Below are 19,153 nucleotides of genomic sequence, written 5' to 3'. Positions count from 1 at the left end.
AGAAAGCTGAGTTCTGTCCCACCTGGAAACCAGAAATAATTCCATTAACTGAATTTAAACAATCAATATCTGAAAAGCGTGCCTCTGGTCTTTGTGGGTCCATAATTTCAATATTTACTTTAAATTAAAAAAACTAAATACAGTGGCAGCCATCCCTGCCATAAACACACAGTGACATCTGCTAAGCACGGTTAAAGCTTTCAACAAAGCACCTTGTTCACATTATCTGTTTTTTTTTTCTCTATTTGGTCAACTATACATTAAAGTCACAGGTCCTAAGTCCACCTCCTTTACTTTAGGAGAACTTGCAAAGAAGAAAAACATGGCTCCAGACTGGTACAGTTATAAAGTAGACACAAAACAGTGCAACTAGTGCAAGTTTCTGTGTACATTTTGAGTCATCCAGGTAATGATGATAATCGATGCTCTGGAATGCAGATACTACATTGTAAACTCTAAATCAGATACATAAGATGCAGCTCTGAACATCCCTCCCCAGGGCTGTTTCACCACCAGCCACACTTACTTTATCCGACTACAACTTCTTGCATGACGGACTGGTAAGTAAACAACCCGCAAGTGACAGTGGCCCTCAATAAAAGAGGAATATTGCATCAATGTACAGCATCCAGTGTATTCAGATGATGACAAAGCGGGGCTGGGACTCTGTCACAGTAGGATAAAACCTGCAGAGTGTAATGTGAAAATGATTCCAGTTTGTGTGTTAAGAACGATAATGATAAGAAAACAGAGAAGAATCAAACTCCCCTTCCCAGCATCATCCCACTTGACTGTTTGAGTGATAGACAGACGGGGTTATGAAACTTAATCGATACCCCTCACACAGGCCGGGGGAGCTGCTAGCAGGTTTGCACTTTAAAAAGGACAGAAATGTGCCAGGCGCCAAGATAAAAATCCGATAGTGTGCTCATTACAAGCACATCCACATAGTCAGGGTTTTTTTATAACTGGATCAGCAGAATATGGCCTGATATTAAGACCATAAAATATGATCCCTTCTCTGAGGCAGCTGAAAGACTGACCATTTAAATGCTCACTATTGGATGAGTGTGTGGCGTACTCTACGAGAGCATCTTCTCATCTCCAGACAGGTTCAAAACGGTTTCTCTGGTTTCAAGAACGAGACACATGAGATTCAAAACTCAAAAGCATGCGATTTAGAAGAGAAATGACGTCTGAAGTAACGGACTATTTGCTGAGTTGTGCCAAAAAGGGTTTTAAAAATACAGTTTGGTAGAACATGAGAGGCTTCATCAGAAAAATAGTCCGACAAACACAACAGTGCGAGTCTATAATGTCACGACAGAAAAAAAATAAATATCAAACTCAGACTTATATTGTTGATTCAAAGGTTTAGTGAGCAACCTTGCAACAACATCCACCCCTATCAGGTTTAAGCTGGATGTGCATTGGTAGCTAAATAGTAGATGATAAGTGTTTTTCTATGCTGCAGAGGGTGGATGAATGGTTTTAAATAACAGAACAGCAAGTCTTTACCGCAAGGTTACAATATTTAAATACAACAGAAAAAGAAATGCTAAATGTACACAAACACTCACAAACACACAAAATAATACACGCTTCACAGTCTGACAAACAAAAGAAATGCTCAACTTAGACTGAGACACAACAGTAACCGTCAGATACAGAGACAGACAGGTACCTGTAGAACTGCAGCTGTCGTTTGGGGCTCCCATAACGAGCGCTGAAGGCATCAAGGGAAAGGAGCAGAAGGGAAAGCTTTCATTAACAACGGCAGTAAGGAGGAAGAGTTAGTGGCCAAAAGTTCGACACAGACACAAAGAGAATTCACAAAGCAGTGCGTTCAATGATAAAGTTACTGATGCTGACAAACCTTCACAAGAATTGTTCCAACTGTCCACACGCCTCCTAACTTGAGTTGCTAAAATCTGCATTTCATGGACATGGATTTATAAAAAAGAAATAAAACGTTGATATAAAAAATGTTAGGTGCATAAAATAGATCACATTTCGGCTCTGAGGCCTTATTCAAGTTTGGGAAACGCAGAAAGACAAAAGTACAAGAAGTACTTTGTGGGCCACATCTTAACAGCACATCTGGGGGTGATTGTATAACCATCCCACAGCGCTGGGGTGGGGAACTAAAACAAACATGAAAACCAAGAGGCCTTCAGCCAATTAAAAAATAAATTAATTAATTAAACTAAAGATCATTCGTTTAACTCAAGCAAAGTCACAAAACCATTTCCCATCAAAAGTGGTTTGATTTTCATCAAATATCGTCCAAAAACAAGAAAAACTAAATAAAAATTGAAATAGCCAACATGCTGCAGAAAAGAACAACTAAAACAACTGTCCAGCCTTAAGTTAGCTGCATGCTGAGGTCTCTGAGAGCGTTTTACTTTCTTATTTTCTTTCTCTGAAGAACATCCAAACACACAAAAGAACGACTGAAACACAGGTCGAGTATCGATGATTTATATGAATCTACAGCTAATATTGTCCTGATATCAACTGTTTGAGTAAAATTTTAATATTCTTCACTGGCATATAGATTGTGTTTTGTATGGAGCGCTAATCTTAAATGTCCTGAATCAGTGTATACATCATGACAATAATTATTAACTTTGTGTCTACCACCACATAGAAAGGAGCACCGCACATCATCTGATGCCTGATGCAGCATTTTGAAAAGGTACCGGTCCATTTTAAGCCTTTAGATTGGCTGAATACAGTAATCAGGCAGGAGTTTGTGTGAACAAACGTCAAACTGTGGATCTGAGCTATAAAACGCTAAGTAGTAGTGGGATTTGCTTCTGCTCTGTCCTTTTGGGTTGTATTTTTGTTTGAAAAGACCCACATAAATGAAAACAAAGTTGCAGCTGACGTCTGTTCATAAGAGATCTCCGTAGCGCTTGGAAATTACACTGCCATGCTAAAAATAGTTTTAATGCTCAAACTCATAAAACTAATAGTGGTCAGCAGCAGCCCAGTAGCTCTGGTGATCTATCACTAAACACCACGAACAGAGCACCAGTGATGAGAGTAGCCATAGAGATTATTGAGAAAATGAACAGATATAAGAGGACGGGTCTCTGGCACCATATGCTGGTGATGCATCAAATCGCAGGACAAAGTCCAAAAAACTGGGGTCCAACTGCATCGTCATTTTAGCTTCCGAGTGAAATGACCCCAAAAGTATCTAAATGGCAGCCACGAAACTAAGAAAGGAGCTTCCTTTGTCAACTCCTTAAGCTTCATAAAAAGCAGATCGTCCTTTTTGAGAGGAAAGCTGTTCACTCCGTCCCACAACTCCTTATAAACTGCAACGTTCAAAGGCCCTCATTTATTTCCATACAGAGTTACAATGGTTCATGTTAATACATCCATGAGGAGAGCAGCGGGGGTGTGAGGAACCTATGAATACACGTAAGATCTTTCACTTTTGTGGCTTTTTCTTTCCTTTTTTTGAATTACTAACCACGATAATCAGCGTTTCATATCTTATTATAGTAAAATAAAATAGCGCCACAGTTAAACTTCACAATAAGAATATATCGGGTCAAGTACGTGATGCTTTTATCTGTAGTTTTACCACAACAGACACATAACAGCTTATCTTACCATTTAGATTCTCACTGAGTGAGGTTGTCTTTCTTAAAGTTCTTACAAATTCCTCCAACCATCCCTCCTTGATCTCATTATGTTTTTTCCAACCAGGCCAATAAAATGTCATTAGGAAAAGACCATCAGACATTGTTTTTCTGAGAGTTAATACTTTAGCTTAATATTGTTAACCGGATGGAGCAACACATAAATAAAGAGCACATTAGGCGACACCATGTTTACATGTTTTTATATATTCTATCCTGCTTTGTATGTCACTCGTACTCCGGCCCTACAATAACAAAAGTAGCTTCATAGAAATTCCTTAGATCAGAAATTTTCTGAAAAACTGCTTAAACATGTTGATGACTGTCCTATGTGGGAGGGGCTTGATTAGACCACTGAAGCTAACCAATCAAAGCAGACGCTAGGGGATGGGCTCATTCACAGGAAACAAGTAAGTTTATGTTAGAAATTAGCTGTAAGCTTTTATCATGAACTTTAAATCATCTCCTCAAAAGCTTTTACGAGCAATACGTTTGAATCCAAGTAAGACCTCAATCAACAGTAGCTGACACATGAACAAAAATGTGTTTGGATCTTAGTCCACCAGCTCACCTGTAGATCATGGCAGGTGAGCCAGTCTGTCGGAGGGAGGGGCGGGCAGGGGAGTCTGTGGTAGATTCAGGATACATGGAGGCAGGTGGGAGGGGGTGAGGCCAGCCTGCCGGGGATGTTGTTCTTTGTTTGGGACCGCAGAGTACAGTCAGTCACTGATCAGGGACTCTGGAAAGAAAGAACACACATGAGTCAGGAGATGATTATGTTTTTCTCGCCATCAAAAGTAAAATAAGAACCGTTTTATCTGAAACTGTTCAACACTATTCTCATAGCTCCTCCAGAAAGGAAAAACAAGCGGGAAAAAAAGTTTCCTTAGTTTACAATGCTAAAGCTATTCGAAGCCAAAGGTGGGGCAGACTAAGATACAGAGGTGGACAACAACTGGACCGTTTAGGATATCTATAAACTGATTTTCTAACACAGCAAGAATACAGAAACTTTATCAAAGAGGCTTTTTCCCCCCCTATTTCCCACATTTGTACTTTTATAAAACATAAAGCCCAACATCCAGACCTCAAAGGGAGTTATTCTTTGCAACAAAAGACTCTTTAAACAGTCAGAAATAACTTGCTTGTAGGTCAGACTACAAATAGTTCTCAATCACTAACGAGATTACAATGTAATACTTCTGCTTAATATCCTGCTTGTGATTATTCTGGCAAACAAAGAATGAACAGTTGCTTCACACTTCACATAAAAAGACCTTAAACACTTTGTAATATATATAAAAAATATTGAGATCACATCAAAGTTTATTTGGATTCATCCTCCTCTCCTGACATTTATTTACAATCCTGCAAACTTGACTTGACCGTATGAAAATAATTAAGCTCTGCTTTGGATGTTGCAGACGCCAGAAGCTGCAGCATTAGCCTACCTCTTCTTCTAAGGTTTGTTCTAATTTCTTCTCATAAAGTTAACAGAATATATACAGCTCTTATCGTGGCTGCAACTAAACTTCCTTCAGAGCGCAACTGAACACAAATAATGTTTTTATTACATTAGAAAGTATGAACCTGTGCCACCCGCGCTCCAAAGTAGATAAATGAGCACGGTATCGTCTCTTTAAAGTTTCCAGCCAGTACCAGACCTGCAACAATGCATATAATTACCAATGAAAATATCAGTCACGGGGTTGGTTTACATGTACACCTAACGAGACAAACAGGTAAAACTTAAGGCCACAACATGTTATCGGGGCTCCTGACATTTACTGCAACATTTGATCATCACAAAGAAGCATGTGATAGTGTAGCCAGTTATATTTGTCTGATTATTCACATTAAAGACCACTTAAGACTGAGGCAGATTTTATTCCCGATTCTTTAGTGCAAATTGAGGGTATGAAAAGAATAATTAAACAATAGTGCAGAAGCACATTCACAGCAGACAGAGTTTCGGGATGATTCTGCCTTGAATGACCCAATCAGCCACCCAGTTGACCAGCAGCACATCAGACTGCTGATAGATACAAATGTGCCTGTTGCGAGTTAATCTCATTTGTTTGGACATTGGTGGGCTGAACCTGAGCAGTTAAACAGGGTGAACTGCCTCGACTATGTTTCATAGGACTGATACATGCCTGCACCACTAGATGGAGTCATTTCCTCATTCTGAAGACATGAGCTGATATTAAACCATTAGACCAATTCAACCTTTCCAGGTTTTCTACGACTTCCAGATCAAATTAGATCAATAAAAACATATTTTATGATAAATAAATAAACATAAGTGGATAAATAAATGTACTCCTGCTATAAAAGCCAGTCGAACAGAAATGAGGAGACAAAAAAAAAGAAAAGAAGCAACAAACAGTCATAAATGCAGAGAAGTCAGTCCTTACTTCATCTAGTATGGCTGCTAAGTCGTGCACCTATGTGCACTTTCACTACAGCAAACCACAGCTGATGCAGTGCTTTGAGCAACTTCATTCTATGAATAATTCAACATGTCTACCCAAGAAGCAGGCCACTGCTGTAGTGAGGTCTCTAGAAGAGAGCTGGTTAAGGGTTGGTGGGCGGTTAGGTGTGTACATACATGCCATTAACACAAATGTCAGACAAACCTCATGAAAACATTTCCCCCCACACAACAGCCCCAATGAGCGAGGAGAGCAGTACTGACGTTTTTGTTGTTTTTTTTTAGCCCAGTTAATGGCTGTGGATAAATAACAGCTCAAGACAGAGAGGAATCTATGCCGCCCTGACCAAGCAATAAGCTGAGAACATCACGCTACTCTATTTCACCAGTGGCTGCACTCACGTAAGTCATGGCTCATAACCGACATCGTAATGATAACGTGAAGGTGACTTTCTCCTCCCATCAATTTCCCAGGCAGTGAATACGCGTGTCCCATGTTCCCAAGGACGCCATTTAACGCTCCCTGCCCACGCGTTTAAAATCACTATGGATCACAGGTCATTCCTGCTATCAGATGATGATGATGATGGCATGACCCCGATGGGCAAAAGGCATGATAGTAGATGCACTACGCAGCACAGCAGAGTCCTTGTGCATCATTTGTCACCGATGAGGATCAAAGGACGCTGTGGGATGGATGGGCGGCTTTTAAAGCACACGTCCTTGCATATCTGCAAAACAGCTGTTCCTCGTAAGAATGAAGAGAAAAGCTAATAAAATCTGTGCAAACGCATCGTTAATATCCGTATTTCATGTAGTCAAGGTCAAGAATGGCATCTAAATGCCTTCAGAGAGTGTAATTAGGAAATATCTGTTTGTGAAATATCCTTCCCGAGCTACCATGGGTTAACTATGGTAGAATTTTCCGATGTGTTTAAGTGATCATCTTTCAATTCCCAACTATTGGTCACATGAGATAGACAATGTGAGATGGGTCATGTTGGACTTTTTGGATGCGTTTTTAACATATTTAGATAAAAATCATCAATCCAATTTTTTTGTCCCTAAGCTGTCAAAAATATAACCTGCCATTGATACAAACAACTGACCAGATGTTAGAAATCACCATGAGCATGTGACTGCATTTGGTTTTTATAACAGCGCACAGATTTTTAGAACATGGGTAAGAAAGTTCAGTTTAAAGTAGGTTAATATGGTTCCTAACCTACTTTAACAACCATATTTATCAAAAGCAGCTCAGATCCAGAGTGAAATTGAACATTAAACATTCTTTGAAAGGGTTATAAATAATCATCAGGGCATAAATGTTAGACAAACTTCAAGATTTGATATACAAATACAGTTTTGGGGGCTTTCGCGTCTCATATGTCATGAAAGTTAAATCACTCACATTCTGGCAGAGACTCAAGAAAAAAAACACAGCAAAAACTCACAAATGTCAGCCACGAGGTCTGTGTAATTATAAGAAATATATATATATATATATATATATATATATATATATATATATCTCTGGTAAGACAGGTGTAATGTATTAGAAATTCAAATGAACAATTATAAAACAATGGTTTATTGCACAAATTTATGGTAGCTTGTTATCTTTCAATCAAAGTTAATGGCCTAGAAATCCTGTTTTATCACATTTCCGGGGGGGGGGGGGCTGTAACCAACTGGAGGTTATATTCAGTGTGCATAAGAACTGCAGTGTCCACCTGTGACAGCCCCAACAGGCATGAAGAAACATCCACTGGTAACTATCACAAGTTGTAAAAAACTTGTCCACAACTCTTCCAATACAAAAAGAGAGGAAGAGTGGATCCTGGTTACTACATAAATGCGCACGAGAAAATGAGGCAAACGATGCTTTAGCCCTCTTCAGAGTCTAAATGTAGACAGTTATCAGTTGTTTCAATCTGTTTAGATACCTCTCGAAAAAATACCAGCGTGTACATCAGACCTGACTGTACCAGATTGTAGAGCAATGCACCAATCTCACAAAGATGCATGTAGAGAGCTGCAGTTGGAGAGGATGCTGCTGCTGACTGCAGCAATGCGGTACACTACAGACCCATCCTGGCTCAAGTTAGAGGGCTCAGATTTACTGTGCTAATGGGCAAAGGTGCACTTTGCAGATTAAAACTGCAGACAGAGAGAGAAAGGATATAAAAAGAGGCTGATGCTGAAGAACAGATGTCCTGTTTCTAAAGAGTCCTGTCCACCCATGTGGAGTCTGATTTAAAAGAAAAACTAAAACAACTGATGTTCAAACAAACATTTTAGACGGAGATGCTGTGAAATGCACCCAAGTCTGATAAGTATACAGCATAGTTGATGTTAAAAAAAAATAACTATTCGCTAATTAAAACGCTCTTCTTCTCTGGTTAAATATATCTTCCTTATCTTAACTACAGTGCAATGTTTCTTGTTTGCACGGTTTTTGTCAGAAACAGAGGAATCAATTGGCATCTAGATTTACAATCAGCGTTCACTTTGACTTTTAAGTGTCAAGCAACACACCCACTTCAACACAACCCCTTGGGTTTTAAGGCAGTGTTGCTGCTCATCTCCACATGGCCTGAAGCGTCACGAATTATCTGATTCCACATCTTTCGATGCCATTTCAAACTATTTTAAGTGCAACACAGCACACACCGGTCTATGAGCAGTTTATTTCACTCACCCACAGAAAAAGAAATTAAAAACCTGTTCTTACATGTTAGCACTTGGTATCCACCACTTATTGAGGTGCATCTTTGCCACTTATTAAACACAAAGAAGGGTCCCAGTTGAGAAGAGTTAATCCGTTGTCTTAAATTTTAATGCTCGCATGCACATTAGTTGAAGGAATCAATACATACTGTGCTATACATATATAGCACCACAGTGACTTAATACACTCCAAATGGATATGCAGAGAGGTGGTGGTCAGAGAGGAGCAACAGTAAGGGAGAGAAGGTAATGGTTAAGAAAGACATCCATCTTCAGTGCTTAACTGAAGCTTTTTTTCATACACCTTCCACACGAAATACAAAAGTGAGTCAGAAAAGGTTGCTGTTCATGCTTTCCATCCATAAATCCACCTACACCCGGCCTGAGTGAATTCCCTCTTGAGACAGGGCTTACGTGAGCATGGCAAACAGGCAAGCATTGCTGGCCTGGAAGCACAACACGGTGCTGTGTAGTGTGTTGGCAGCTGCGGAAGACACACACAGATCCGAGCAGATGGCTGCAGGAGAGGGAGACGGGCTAACAGGCGAGAACTGCCGGGGATATCCTACATGGGAGTTCAGTGAAGCTGAGAGAGAAAAGCTAACCTTTACTCATTTTCAGGCAACAAAGACGATTCAGATGGAATCTCTTCTTCATCTGCAGTGACACTCAAAGGATGCGAGTCAAACACATGCAACAGCATCGTCTCTTTTATCCGTGACAGTTTCTTCTTCTTTTTTTATTTCTTATGACACTCTCTCTTTGAAGCCGCAAAGGGCTCTTGATTACAGAAACTGCAGGTCACGGACTGCCAACTGAGAAAAAAAAAGAAAGAAAAAAAGCTAACAGTAATTTGCACAAATAGCTTATTTATACAGCAAACTTCTGATACAAATCCTCCTTCCCCCCAGCTAAAAGACATTAAAAGCGCAACTGAGAGCAGTGCTGTCAGGAATCATCAAAACCTATGACAGCTGAAGCTGTTGTGCACACAAGATGTGAGCGACATATTATGTTCAAACTTTAAGCCAAGCCCATCACGAGCTGCAGTGACTGGGCCCCACATAGATTAGAGTTCAGCTATAAATGTGTCATGTAGGGATTCATACACTGACATTCTAATCCTCAGCATCTTCAGTACACCAAAGCTAATTTTCTAATACCATTCGTGCTCTGTGTTCTTTGTTTTCAGCCAAACTCATTCATTTTTGATTCTTTAATTGCATTTCTTCATACCATCCTCTGCACACGTCTTAACTCAACATTTTCTTTGCACTCTCATGTTGACTTGTAGGTAATCCCCAGCATTAAAGCATAGTGCTACAAAAGCTGCTGCATGAATGCTATTTACAACAAGCATAACTTAGACACACAGACTGCCTGTAAATATGAAAAGTTGGCAAGGGACTGCACACTAACTTGGGCCTGTGAAGCTGAAATGAAGCATTTGTTACCACTACAAGGAGAAATCGTACTGCAGTGCACGAGGAGCACAGAGGAGGACACTGCAGTGGAAATATGAAACCATCTTTATCGTGTTTTGGCTCCATCAAAGCCGTCTCTGTAAACGGAAAGCAAATAAAAATAATCAAAATTGGACCTGGACAGACGAGTGTGATGTGAGGAAGTGGAATCATCTCGTGCCACCTTCAACATTGCAGTAAATGGCATCCATCCATCCATTATCTGCCGCTTGTCCGGGGATCGGGTCGCGGGGGCAGCAGCTTGAGCAGAGAAACCCAGACGTCCCTGTCCCCGGCCACTTCCTCCAGCTCTTCTGGGGGGACCCCGAGGCGTTCCCAGGCGAGCCGAGAAACATAGCCCTCTCCCAGTGGGACGGGCCCAGAACACCTCACCAAGGAGGCGTCCAGGAGGCATCCTAACCAGATGCCGGAGCCACCTCATCTGACTCCTCTTGATGCGGAGGAGCAGCGGTTCTACTCTGAGCCCCTCCCGGATGACCGAGCTTCTCACCCTATCTCTAAGGGAGAGCCCAGACACCCTGCGGAGGAAACTCATTTCGGCCGCTTGTATTCGCGATCTCGTTCTTTCGGTCACTACCCACAGCTCATGACCATCGGTGAGGGTAGGAACATAGATGGACCGGTAAATCGAGAGCTTCGCCTTCTGGCTCAGCTCCTTCTTCACCACGACGGGCCGGTGCAGAGCCCGCATCACTGCAGACGCCGCACCGATCCGCCTGTCAATCTCCTGCTCCATTCGTCCCTCACTCGTGAACAAGACCCCGAGATACTTGAACTCCTCCACTTGGGGAAGGATCTCATTCCCGACCCGGAGAGGGCATTCCACCCTTTTCTGGCTGAGGACCATGACCACCTCAGATTTGGAGGTGCTGATTCTCATCCCAGCCGCTTCACACTCGGCTGCGAACCTCTCCAGTGAGAGCTGAAGGTCACGGCCCGACGACGCCAACAGAACCGCATCGTCCGCAAAAAGCAGAGACCCGATTCTGAGGTCGCCAAAACGGACCCCCTCAACGCCCTGGCTGCGCCTAGAAATTCTGTTCATAAAAATTATGAACAAAATCGGTGACAAAGGGCAGCCCTGACGGAGTCCAACCCTCACAGGAAACATGTCCGACTTACTGCCGGCAATGCGGACCAAACTCTGACACCGGTCATACAGAGACCGAACAGCCCATATCAAGGAGTCCGGCACTCCATACTCCTGGAGCACCCCCCACAAGAGTCCCCGAGGGACACGGTCGAACGCCTTCTCCAAGTCCACAAAACACATGTAGACCGGTTGGGCGAACTCCCATGCACCCTCCAGGATCTTGCCGAGGGTATAGAGCTGGTCCACTGTTCCACGGCCAGATCTGCCAGTCCAGAGGCACTGCCCCCGATGTCCACGCGATGCTGCAGAGGCGTGTCAACCAAGACAGCCCTACAACATCCAGAGCCTTGAGGAACTCAGGACGGACCTCATCCACCCCCGGGCCCTTGCCACCGAGGAGTATTTTGACCACCTCGGCAACCTCAGCCCCAGAGATGGGAGGCCCCACGTCCGAGCTCCCCAACTCTGCTTCCTCATCGGAAGGCGTGTCGGTAGGATTGAGGAGGCCCTCGAAGTATTCCCCCCACCGACTCACGATGTCCCTAGTTGAGGTCAGCAGAGCCCCGCCCTCACCATACACGGTGTTGACGGTACACCGCTTCCCCCCCCTGAGCTGCCGGATGGTGGACCAGAAACTCTTCGAGGCCGTCCGGAAGTCGTTCTCCATGGCCTCCCCGAACTCCTCCCAAGCCCGAGTTTCTGCCTCAGCAACCGCCGAGGCCGCGTTCCGCTTGGCCTGTCGGTACCCATCAGCTGCTTCCAGAGTCCCACTGGCCAAAAAGGCCCGATAGGACTCCTTCTTCAGCTTGACGGCTTCCCTCACCACTGGTGTCCACCAGCGGGTTCGGGGGTTGCCGCCACGACAGGCACCGACCACCTTACGGCCACAGCTCCGGTCGGCCGCCTCAACAATGGAGGCACGGAACATGGCCAATTGGGGCTCAATGTCCCCCACCTCCCCCGGGACATGGTTGAAGCTCTGCCGGAGGTGTGAGTTGAAACTCCTCCTTACAGGGGATTCCGCCAGCCGTTCCCAACAGACCCTCACAATACGTTTGGGCCTGCCAGGTCTGACCGGCTTCCTCCCCCACCAGCGGAACCAACTCACCACCAGGTGGTGATCAGTTGACAGCTCCGCCCCTCTCTTCACCCGAGTGTCCAGGACATACGGCCACAAGTCCGACGATACAACCACAAAGAGCTGCGGCCTAGGGTGTCCTGTTGCCAAGTGCACATATGGACACCTTTATGCCTGAACATGGTGTTCATTATGGATAGTCCGTGATGAGCACAGAAGTCCAACAACAAAACACCACTCTGATTCAGATCGGGGGGGCCGTTCCTCCCAATCACGCCCCTCCAGGTCTCACTGTCATTGCCCACGTGAGCATTGAAGTCCCCCAGCAGGACGAGGGAGTCTCCCGGAGGAGCACTCTCCAGTGCCTCCTCCAGGGACTCCAAAAAGGGTGGGTACTCTGAACTGCTGTTCGGTGCATAAGCACAAACAACAGTCAGGACCCGTCCCCCCACCCTAAGGCGGAGGGAGGCTTTTCTCTCGTCTACCGGGGTAAACCCCAATGTACAGGCGCACAGCCGGGGGGCAATAAGTATGCCCACACCTGCTCTACGCCTCTCACCGCGGGCAACTCCAGAATGGAAGAGAGTCCAACCCCTCTCGAGGAGGCTGGTTCCGGAGCCCAAGCCATGCGTCGAGGTGAGTCCAACTATATCTAGCCGGAACCGCTCAGCCTCGTGCACCAGCTCAGGCTCCTTCCCCAGCAGAGAGGTGACGTTCCACGTACCAAGAGCCAGCTTCAATAGCCGAGGATCAGACCACCAAGGTCTCTGCCTTCGGCTGCCGCCCAGCTCACACTGCACCCGACCCCCATGGCCCCTCCCACGGGTGGTGAGCCCGTCAGAAGGGGGACCCGTGTAATTTCTTCGGGCTGTGCCCGACCGAGCCCCACGGACACAGACCCGGCCACCAGGCGCTCGCTGGCGGGCCCCACTCCTGGGCCTGGCTCCAGGAGGAGGTCCCGGTGACCCACGTCCGGGCAAGGGCACACGGTGTCCAACATTGTCCATCATCATAGGGGTTTTATGAGCTGTTCTTTGTCTGGTCCCTCATCTAGGATCTGTTTGCCATGGGTGACCCTACCAGGGGCTTAAAGCCCCAGACAACATAGCTCCCACACTCATTGGGGCACGCAAACCCCCCCACCACGATAAGGTGACAGCTCCCCACTATATGACAGCAAATGGCATATTTGAACTTAAAATAGTATCCAGTGAGGCTGATCCTTTTAGCATGTGCTCAGACCTGTTGAGTGGACTGGTCAGATCACACCTCACATACACTTTAATGAAACAATAAGAGCCAGAAATCTTTGCTTGGCTCACAATTTGAATACGATTTACACGTTAACGCTTCGATGCCTCTAAAGCTGCATCTCGTTTTCCTTTTATGAGCGTGCAAAGATACCTTCTTCTTGTTTGATTTGAGCCTTTTCTTTTTGTAAATACTAGATTTTTAATGAAGACAGCAACTATATCGTTCGCTTTTGGGAAAAATTCGTAGTATTCGATCAATTTGAATCTCAGTGTCTTGCATCTCTAAACAACTATATGACTGCTTATAGCAGCATTTCCATGCACTAATAAAAGCAGTCAGATCAGTCTGAATTCCCTTTTCATTTAGTTCTTTAAAAAGAATCAGATAACTTTCTTTAATATTAAAAACTGTATTAACTGTATTAAAATCTTTCTAGGGCCAGTGCCTGAGTAACTAACCTTCCTCAGCACTGTACATACTTTATACCCATAAAATCTCATATTTGACTGGGTTCACCCAATTAAATCTTTCCCTGGACTTTAACTCGACTGTATAGTTCAGGTCGAGTCATTTCTGTACTGAACGGCCTGCACGCGCTCCAAGAACGTCGACAGCTGGCGAAACCCAGGCTTCTCTAAAAAAAAGTCTTTCAATAGATCTCCATTTCTAAAAGCTGCTGCAGATTCTCTTCTGAGTTGGACCACAACGTTGGCAGCGCTTCGTTATTCCTCAACTTATTAGTCTGTGCTGGCTGTTCCTTGAGGTTGCAGACGTTGGGTCATTGGTCAGGGCAAACACAGCTAACAGGGTTCCTAATATTAGCCATTTCAATCAAAATGATACATTTTTACAAGGCAAATCCTGCACACCATGTGAGTTTTGTCTTGTTCATGCTTTCAGGCAAATAAACAACATCCAAAATGAGTCAAGATGTCTGCTTTCAAATGTTTTTTGTATGCATATTCTTCTGCTGCTTGTATTTTTTTGGCGTTTTTAATGGCAGTTGAACATAATGTAACAGGTCCAACTTTAATAATTCACGAGGCCAGAAAATAATCAAATATTGATCGTCTACCATCATTTTGTGCTGGCTTTAAATTCCCAGTTAAGTTTCTTCATTTGATCGCTGCATTAACGTTCATATCCACATTGAGATGCCTCTTATAGTTAAGAAATGTCCTAATTTCTTGTACCAATATGTTTAATTTAACTGCACGTCCTTTTGCCTCCTTTTGGAAACCTGTGAAAGTCACAACTATAAGCATTCAACGGAGGTATGAGAATTGCAATTTTACTGCCAGCATGTACACCGTTTACTTTCTCTGTGCCTTACCTCTCAAAGCTGCAAAGTCCACTGGTTTCCTTACATTATCCATTTATTTATAGTTTTTACACTATGCAGTGACCTGTTTTTCATCTTTGTTCAACTATCACATATCAGAGCTAAATGCATCACTGCACAATAAAATAACACGTGGGTATGAGATGGCTGTACTAAGAAATTCAATATTTCGTTCTGCATAGGTGAGCAGAAAGCATTAAGAAGATAAAAGAAAATTAACAATAGCTGGGAAGAGGGACACAGGGGGGATCGATACAAAATCCAATATCATTAGGAAGGACAATGAGGATCAGTGAAAACTATATTATTACTAACAGGCTCAATTTGGACAACACATACAGTAACTAAATGCAGTGTGTAACAGCAGTTTGTGCCCAAACTAAACAACATGCTTAACGGCCAAGTTGTGCAGCCAAAGGAAGCATCCGTAATGTTTCTACTAATTACTGCGTCAGCTTTGTACAAGCAGAGCACAAGATTCAATGAATGACTTTTTTTTTTTTTTAAAAAGGAGAAAGAAAGCTGTGGGCTTGTGCTGGTTGTAAGAAAAAAAAATTTAAAACTAGTTGAGACCGACCGATCCAATCCACAAACACATTGGGCTCAGAAACTGATGTCATTTATGGATCAGATGTTGGTTTGATGTCACCGATTTAAATATGGACTCAGACTCTATAATCTGATGCCGTTGCTGATTCTATCACATGTCGGCTACATCGGCCGATGCTATAATAGTTTAAGCTTGCAAACAAAATGCCGTCTGTTAATAAAGACACAAGTTGCCACATGTCTAATGAAAACATTCAGAGGACTGGAAACGGCGTTGCATCGGACACCGTTAACAGCAGAAACTGGTGATGCTTTCCAGAGCGGCCTTGAACTCCAGCCGACAACACAAAGGCTAAACAGTTTACAGAGAAGTTGTTCTATTTTGACATACTAAACAATCAACCACCATCTGTATGGAAAATGTTGGATTCCATAGCCTGTTAAAGGAAAACATCCCGCCAAGGTAGGTTATATTTACTATTTGGGAAATACAAAGAGACCGCCGTACCCGCACACCAAGTGAGTGTCAAACACCCTTAAAGCATGTCACACATAGATTAAAACTCTTAAACACACACAAGGGATGAATATATGCTCATGCAAGAGAGGAAGCAACCTTTTTTTTTTCCCCCCCCAAGAATCCAACAAAACGCATGTCAACGTTTTGAATGGCGCGCAGACTCTTTCTGTGGCTCCCCGTCGCACTTTAACCCCCCACTGCCTCGCTGCTGCAGGCAAACAGAAGAAATACCTCTGCAGTCTGCTTTACAGCATTGAAACGATATCCTTATTTACATTTATACATTTATTTACACCTAATCAAACTTTACGCTGTGATCTCGGTATGCTCGGAGTGGCAGAAAGGACAGAGCAGCTCTGCAGCCGACAAGGACATAAATGTGAGTGTGAGAAAGGCGCCGTCTGTCACCTTCCATGTGATGGAAATATAAATACAGGCGAAAATGATGGCGGCTTAGTCGACAGCGCTGTGTGATTAATTGCACAGCTTCAAGCAAACTTACACAATACCGCGAACATCACCACCAACAATAACCACAAAAACATGAGTTCAGGTATCAGAATGTACTGATATAGACAGTGATCCAAATTCAGGCATTGGAATCAGAACAGAACCCATTTTCTAACTATCAGAGAAAACGGAGCGAGAACCTGAAACTAATTCTGGCCGAAATGCAGAAAGTGGCTGGCAGCTTTTTGAACAGACTGAGTGAGAGAAGAAGGCCCACAGTAAGTATGGCTACATGTACAGTTAAGTTTGACCTGGTCATTTAACTGGACCATTGTCCCTGTCCCAGCATACATGCACGGGAAGGGGAGTCCAGTTACAGACCCAACGATGTCTGTTGCTGCCAAATCCGCTGCAGAGACGTTATCTGTAAGTTACTTTGGTGGCGATTTTGTCAGATTACACTAGGGTTAAAACCTGTTTAGTTATTTTTTTTTTATTTTAAAAATCAGAGGAGAGAGAAAGTTTCAAAATTTTTACAGTTAGTGCGAGCAAATTTCAGGAAAACAACGTGAGGAATATGTGGTCAGGGATGAAAAAAGACCACAGGTTTTAAGGAAAGGGGGGGGGGGTCACACTGATGAAAGTCTGAACAAAACTAATGAACTAACTGAACATGTTTTTAAATCAGCATTCTCCTCCCTTGGCTCCAGCTACAAAATTCCCTTTTATTCCCTGGACCCACAGCTTCCCTGTCGCACCTCCATAGGTGTCATCCTGCACCCCAGTCATCGATCTTAACACAGCCTCACTGACATTTCACCCTCAAATCAGGACGCACTGAGACATCCTCTGCCTCCCCTTACACCCCATCTGTCTGAAGCGGTCAGGTGAAGAGGCAGCTGGACAGACTAAACCAGAATAATGCTGCAGGTCCAGATGGTGTCAGTTCCAACGTCCCGAAGGCCTGTGCAGAACTGCTATGTAGGACTTTACAGCACCTCTGTTGTTCCGGTACCTAAAAAAGTCTCATCCATCTACCCTGCCCTAACATCCCACATCATGAACTTCCTAGAGAGTCTGTTACCAGCCAACATAAGAAAGTAGGTGGACACCTTTCAGGACCTTATGGCCTTGGGGTTGGTGTTAAAGGTGCCATTATTTATCTGCTTCAATGAGCCAACTCATCTGGACAAAACAGACAGTAATGTGAGGATCATGTTGATTTCTCTAGAGTTCGTTACAATGCAGCCTGCAATGAATTTAATTAAAAGTGATGGAGAAGCTATAGAAAATATGGATGGAGGCCTCAACAACCGCCTTCATTATTGACTACCTGAGAAATGGACCAGTTTGTGAGACTGAAGCTCTGTGCACTTGTGAGGGTGGTCAGCAATAGAGGGGCACCACTTAGACTTTACTGTTTTACAAAAAGATGCAGGAATAGGGAACTTTGGAGCATTTGAAGAGTTTCTAGGCCCATCTGAGCCTAGCTAAGCGTACATGTACTGTACACGAGTGATTCAATCCCCAGCCGTATTATCAAAGTGTGTTAGTTTTGTTTTGATCACTTCCATTTCTAACGACTTTGATTGAACTACCATGCTTACGTTCATTTTAAAAGTCTGGTTTTGGTCTGACTCAGACAATGATTCCTTTTTTTTTTTTTTTCTAGCATCACATGAACATTGTAAGTGATGAGCAAGCAGCACACATCTTTTGGGAAGTAAAATAAAGAGCCTGTCTGGTTATAAGGAATGGGAGATGAACACGGAGAAAATAGAGAGAAGAAAACTGCAGCCGAGTAGAAACTGTGAGGAAAAGAGCTGAGTAGGTAGTTCAAAGCAAGCTGGTCTAGTGAGGCATGATACTGCAAAACAGCAGTGCTATGCATCACCCGCACTATAGCCTCCCTCCCACTCACTCCTTCCCTTCCCTCCTTGTATATCCCGAGTGATCCAAGTTTGAGTTGCACCTATCCTATGGATTTAACAACTTAACAAAACTTCTTGGGAAGGAATGACTCATGCAAGAATTTCAAATAATTCCCGATTAGACTGAGCAGGAGGAATTTTGGACTGTTCTTCCAAATAAAACTGCTTTAGTTCAGCCATAGTCTCAAGGTTTTTCCGGTGTGAGCAGCTCTCGTTAGATCACTCCACAGCGTTCCCACTGGCTTTAAGCAAAGACCAACACTGTGACCTTCAGCTGATGACTTTTCTTTTCCTCTGTCGGTCATTAGTGACTGAAGAACTGAGGGAGGTGATGCATCTGTGGCGTTATCTTGCACTAACCAGCATTTCAAACACTGGTAAATGTGCTTTCACACACTTCCAAGTTCTGCTGTGGTGTCAATGTGACTGAGCTGTGCACAAGAAGGAAAGCCCCTTACACCTCTAACCCGAACTATCACCACGCTACTGTGTGCATGCTTGTGTTTCGGGTTTTAGGTGTCAAATGAAAGCTGGTAATGTCGTCTCCTGTTACACTGGTGGAAATCACTAAACCAACTAATCTTCCCATATGGCTGGGAACCTTTGAGTATAACTGAAAATGAAGAAATTCA

At 43.6% G+C, this 19,153-nt stretch overlaps 1 protein-coding gene across 4 annotated transcripts in view; it reads right to left on the bottom strand.

Moving 5' to 3' along the window:
- Positions 1 to 19,153, bottom strand: part of kcnab2a (potassium voltage-gated channel subfamily A regulatory beta subunit 2a) — an 89,396-nt gene that overhangs the window by 45,309 nt on the left and 24,934 nt on the right. For 3 of the 4 annotated variants that reach the window (XM_075461356.1, XM_075461358.1, XM_075461357.1), the window contains exons 2-3: positions 4,228 to 4,395; positions 1,685 to 1,726 (exon numbers count right to left, since the gene is read on the bottom strand). In XM_075461356.1, coding sequence (XP_075317471.1) covers positions 1,685 to 1,726; positions 4,228 to 4,304 — 119 coding nt within the window. In that variant the 5' untranslated portion in view covers positions 4,305 to 4,395. The remainder of the gene's footprint in view (positions 1 to 1,684; positions 1,727 to 4,227; positions 4,396 to 19,153) is intronic. The other variant, XM_075461360.1, reaches the window with a different exon arrangement.

Source organism: Odontesthes bonariensis, chromosome 3 (genome assembly GCF_027942865.1).
Source record: "Odontesthes bonariensis isolate fOdoBon6 chromosome 3, fOdoBon6.hap1, whole genome shotgun sequence".
In the NCBI taxonomy this organism is placed as follows: domain Eukaryota; kingdom Metazoa; phylum Chordata; class Actinopteri; order Atheriniformes; family Atherinopsidae; genus Odontesthes; species Odontesthes bonariensis.
Note: the sequence above shows the minus strand (reverse complement) of the source record. Positions and strands in the feature narration are given on the sequence as shown.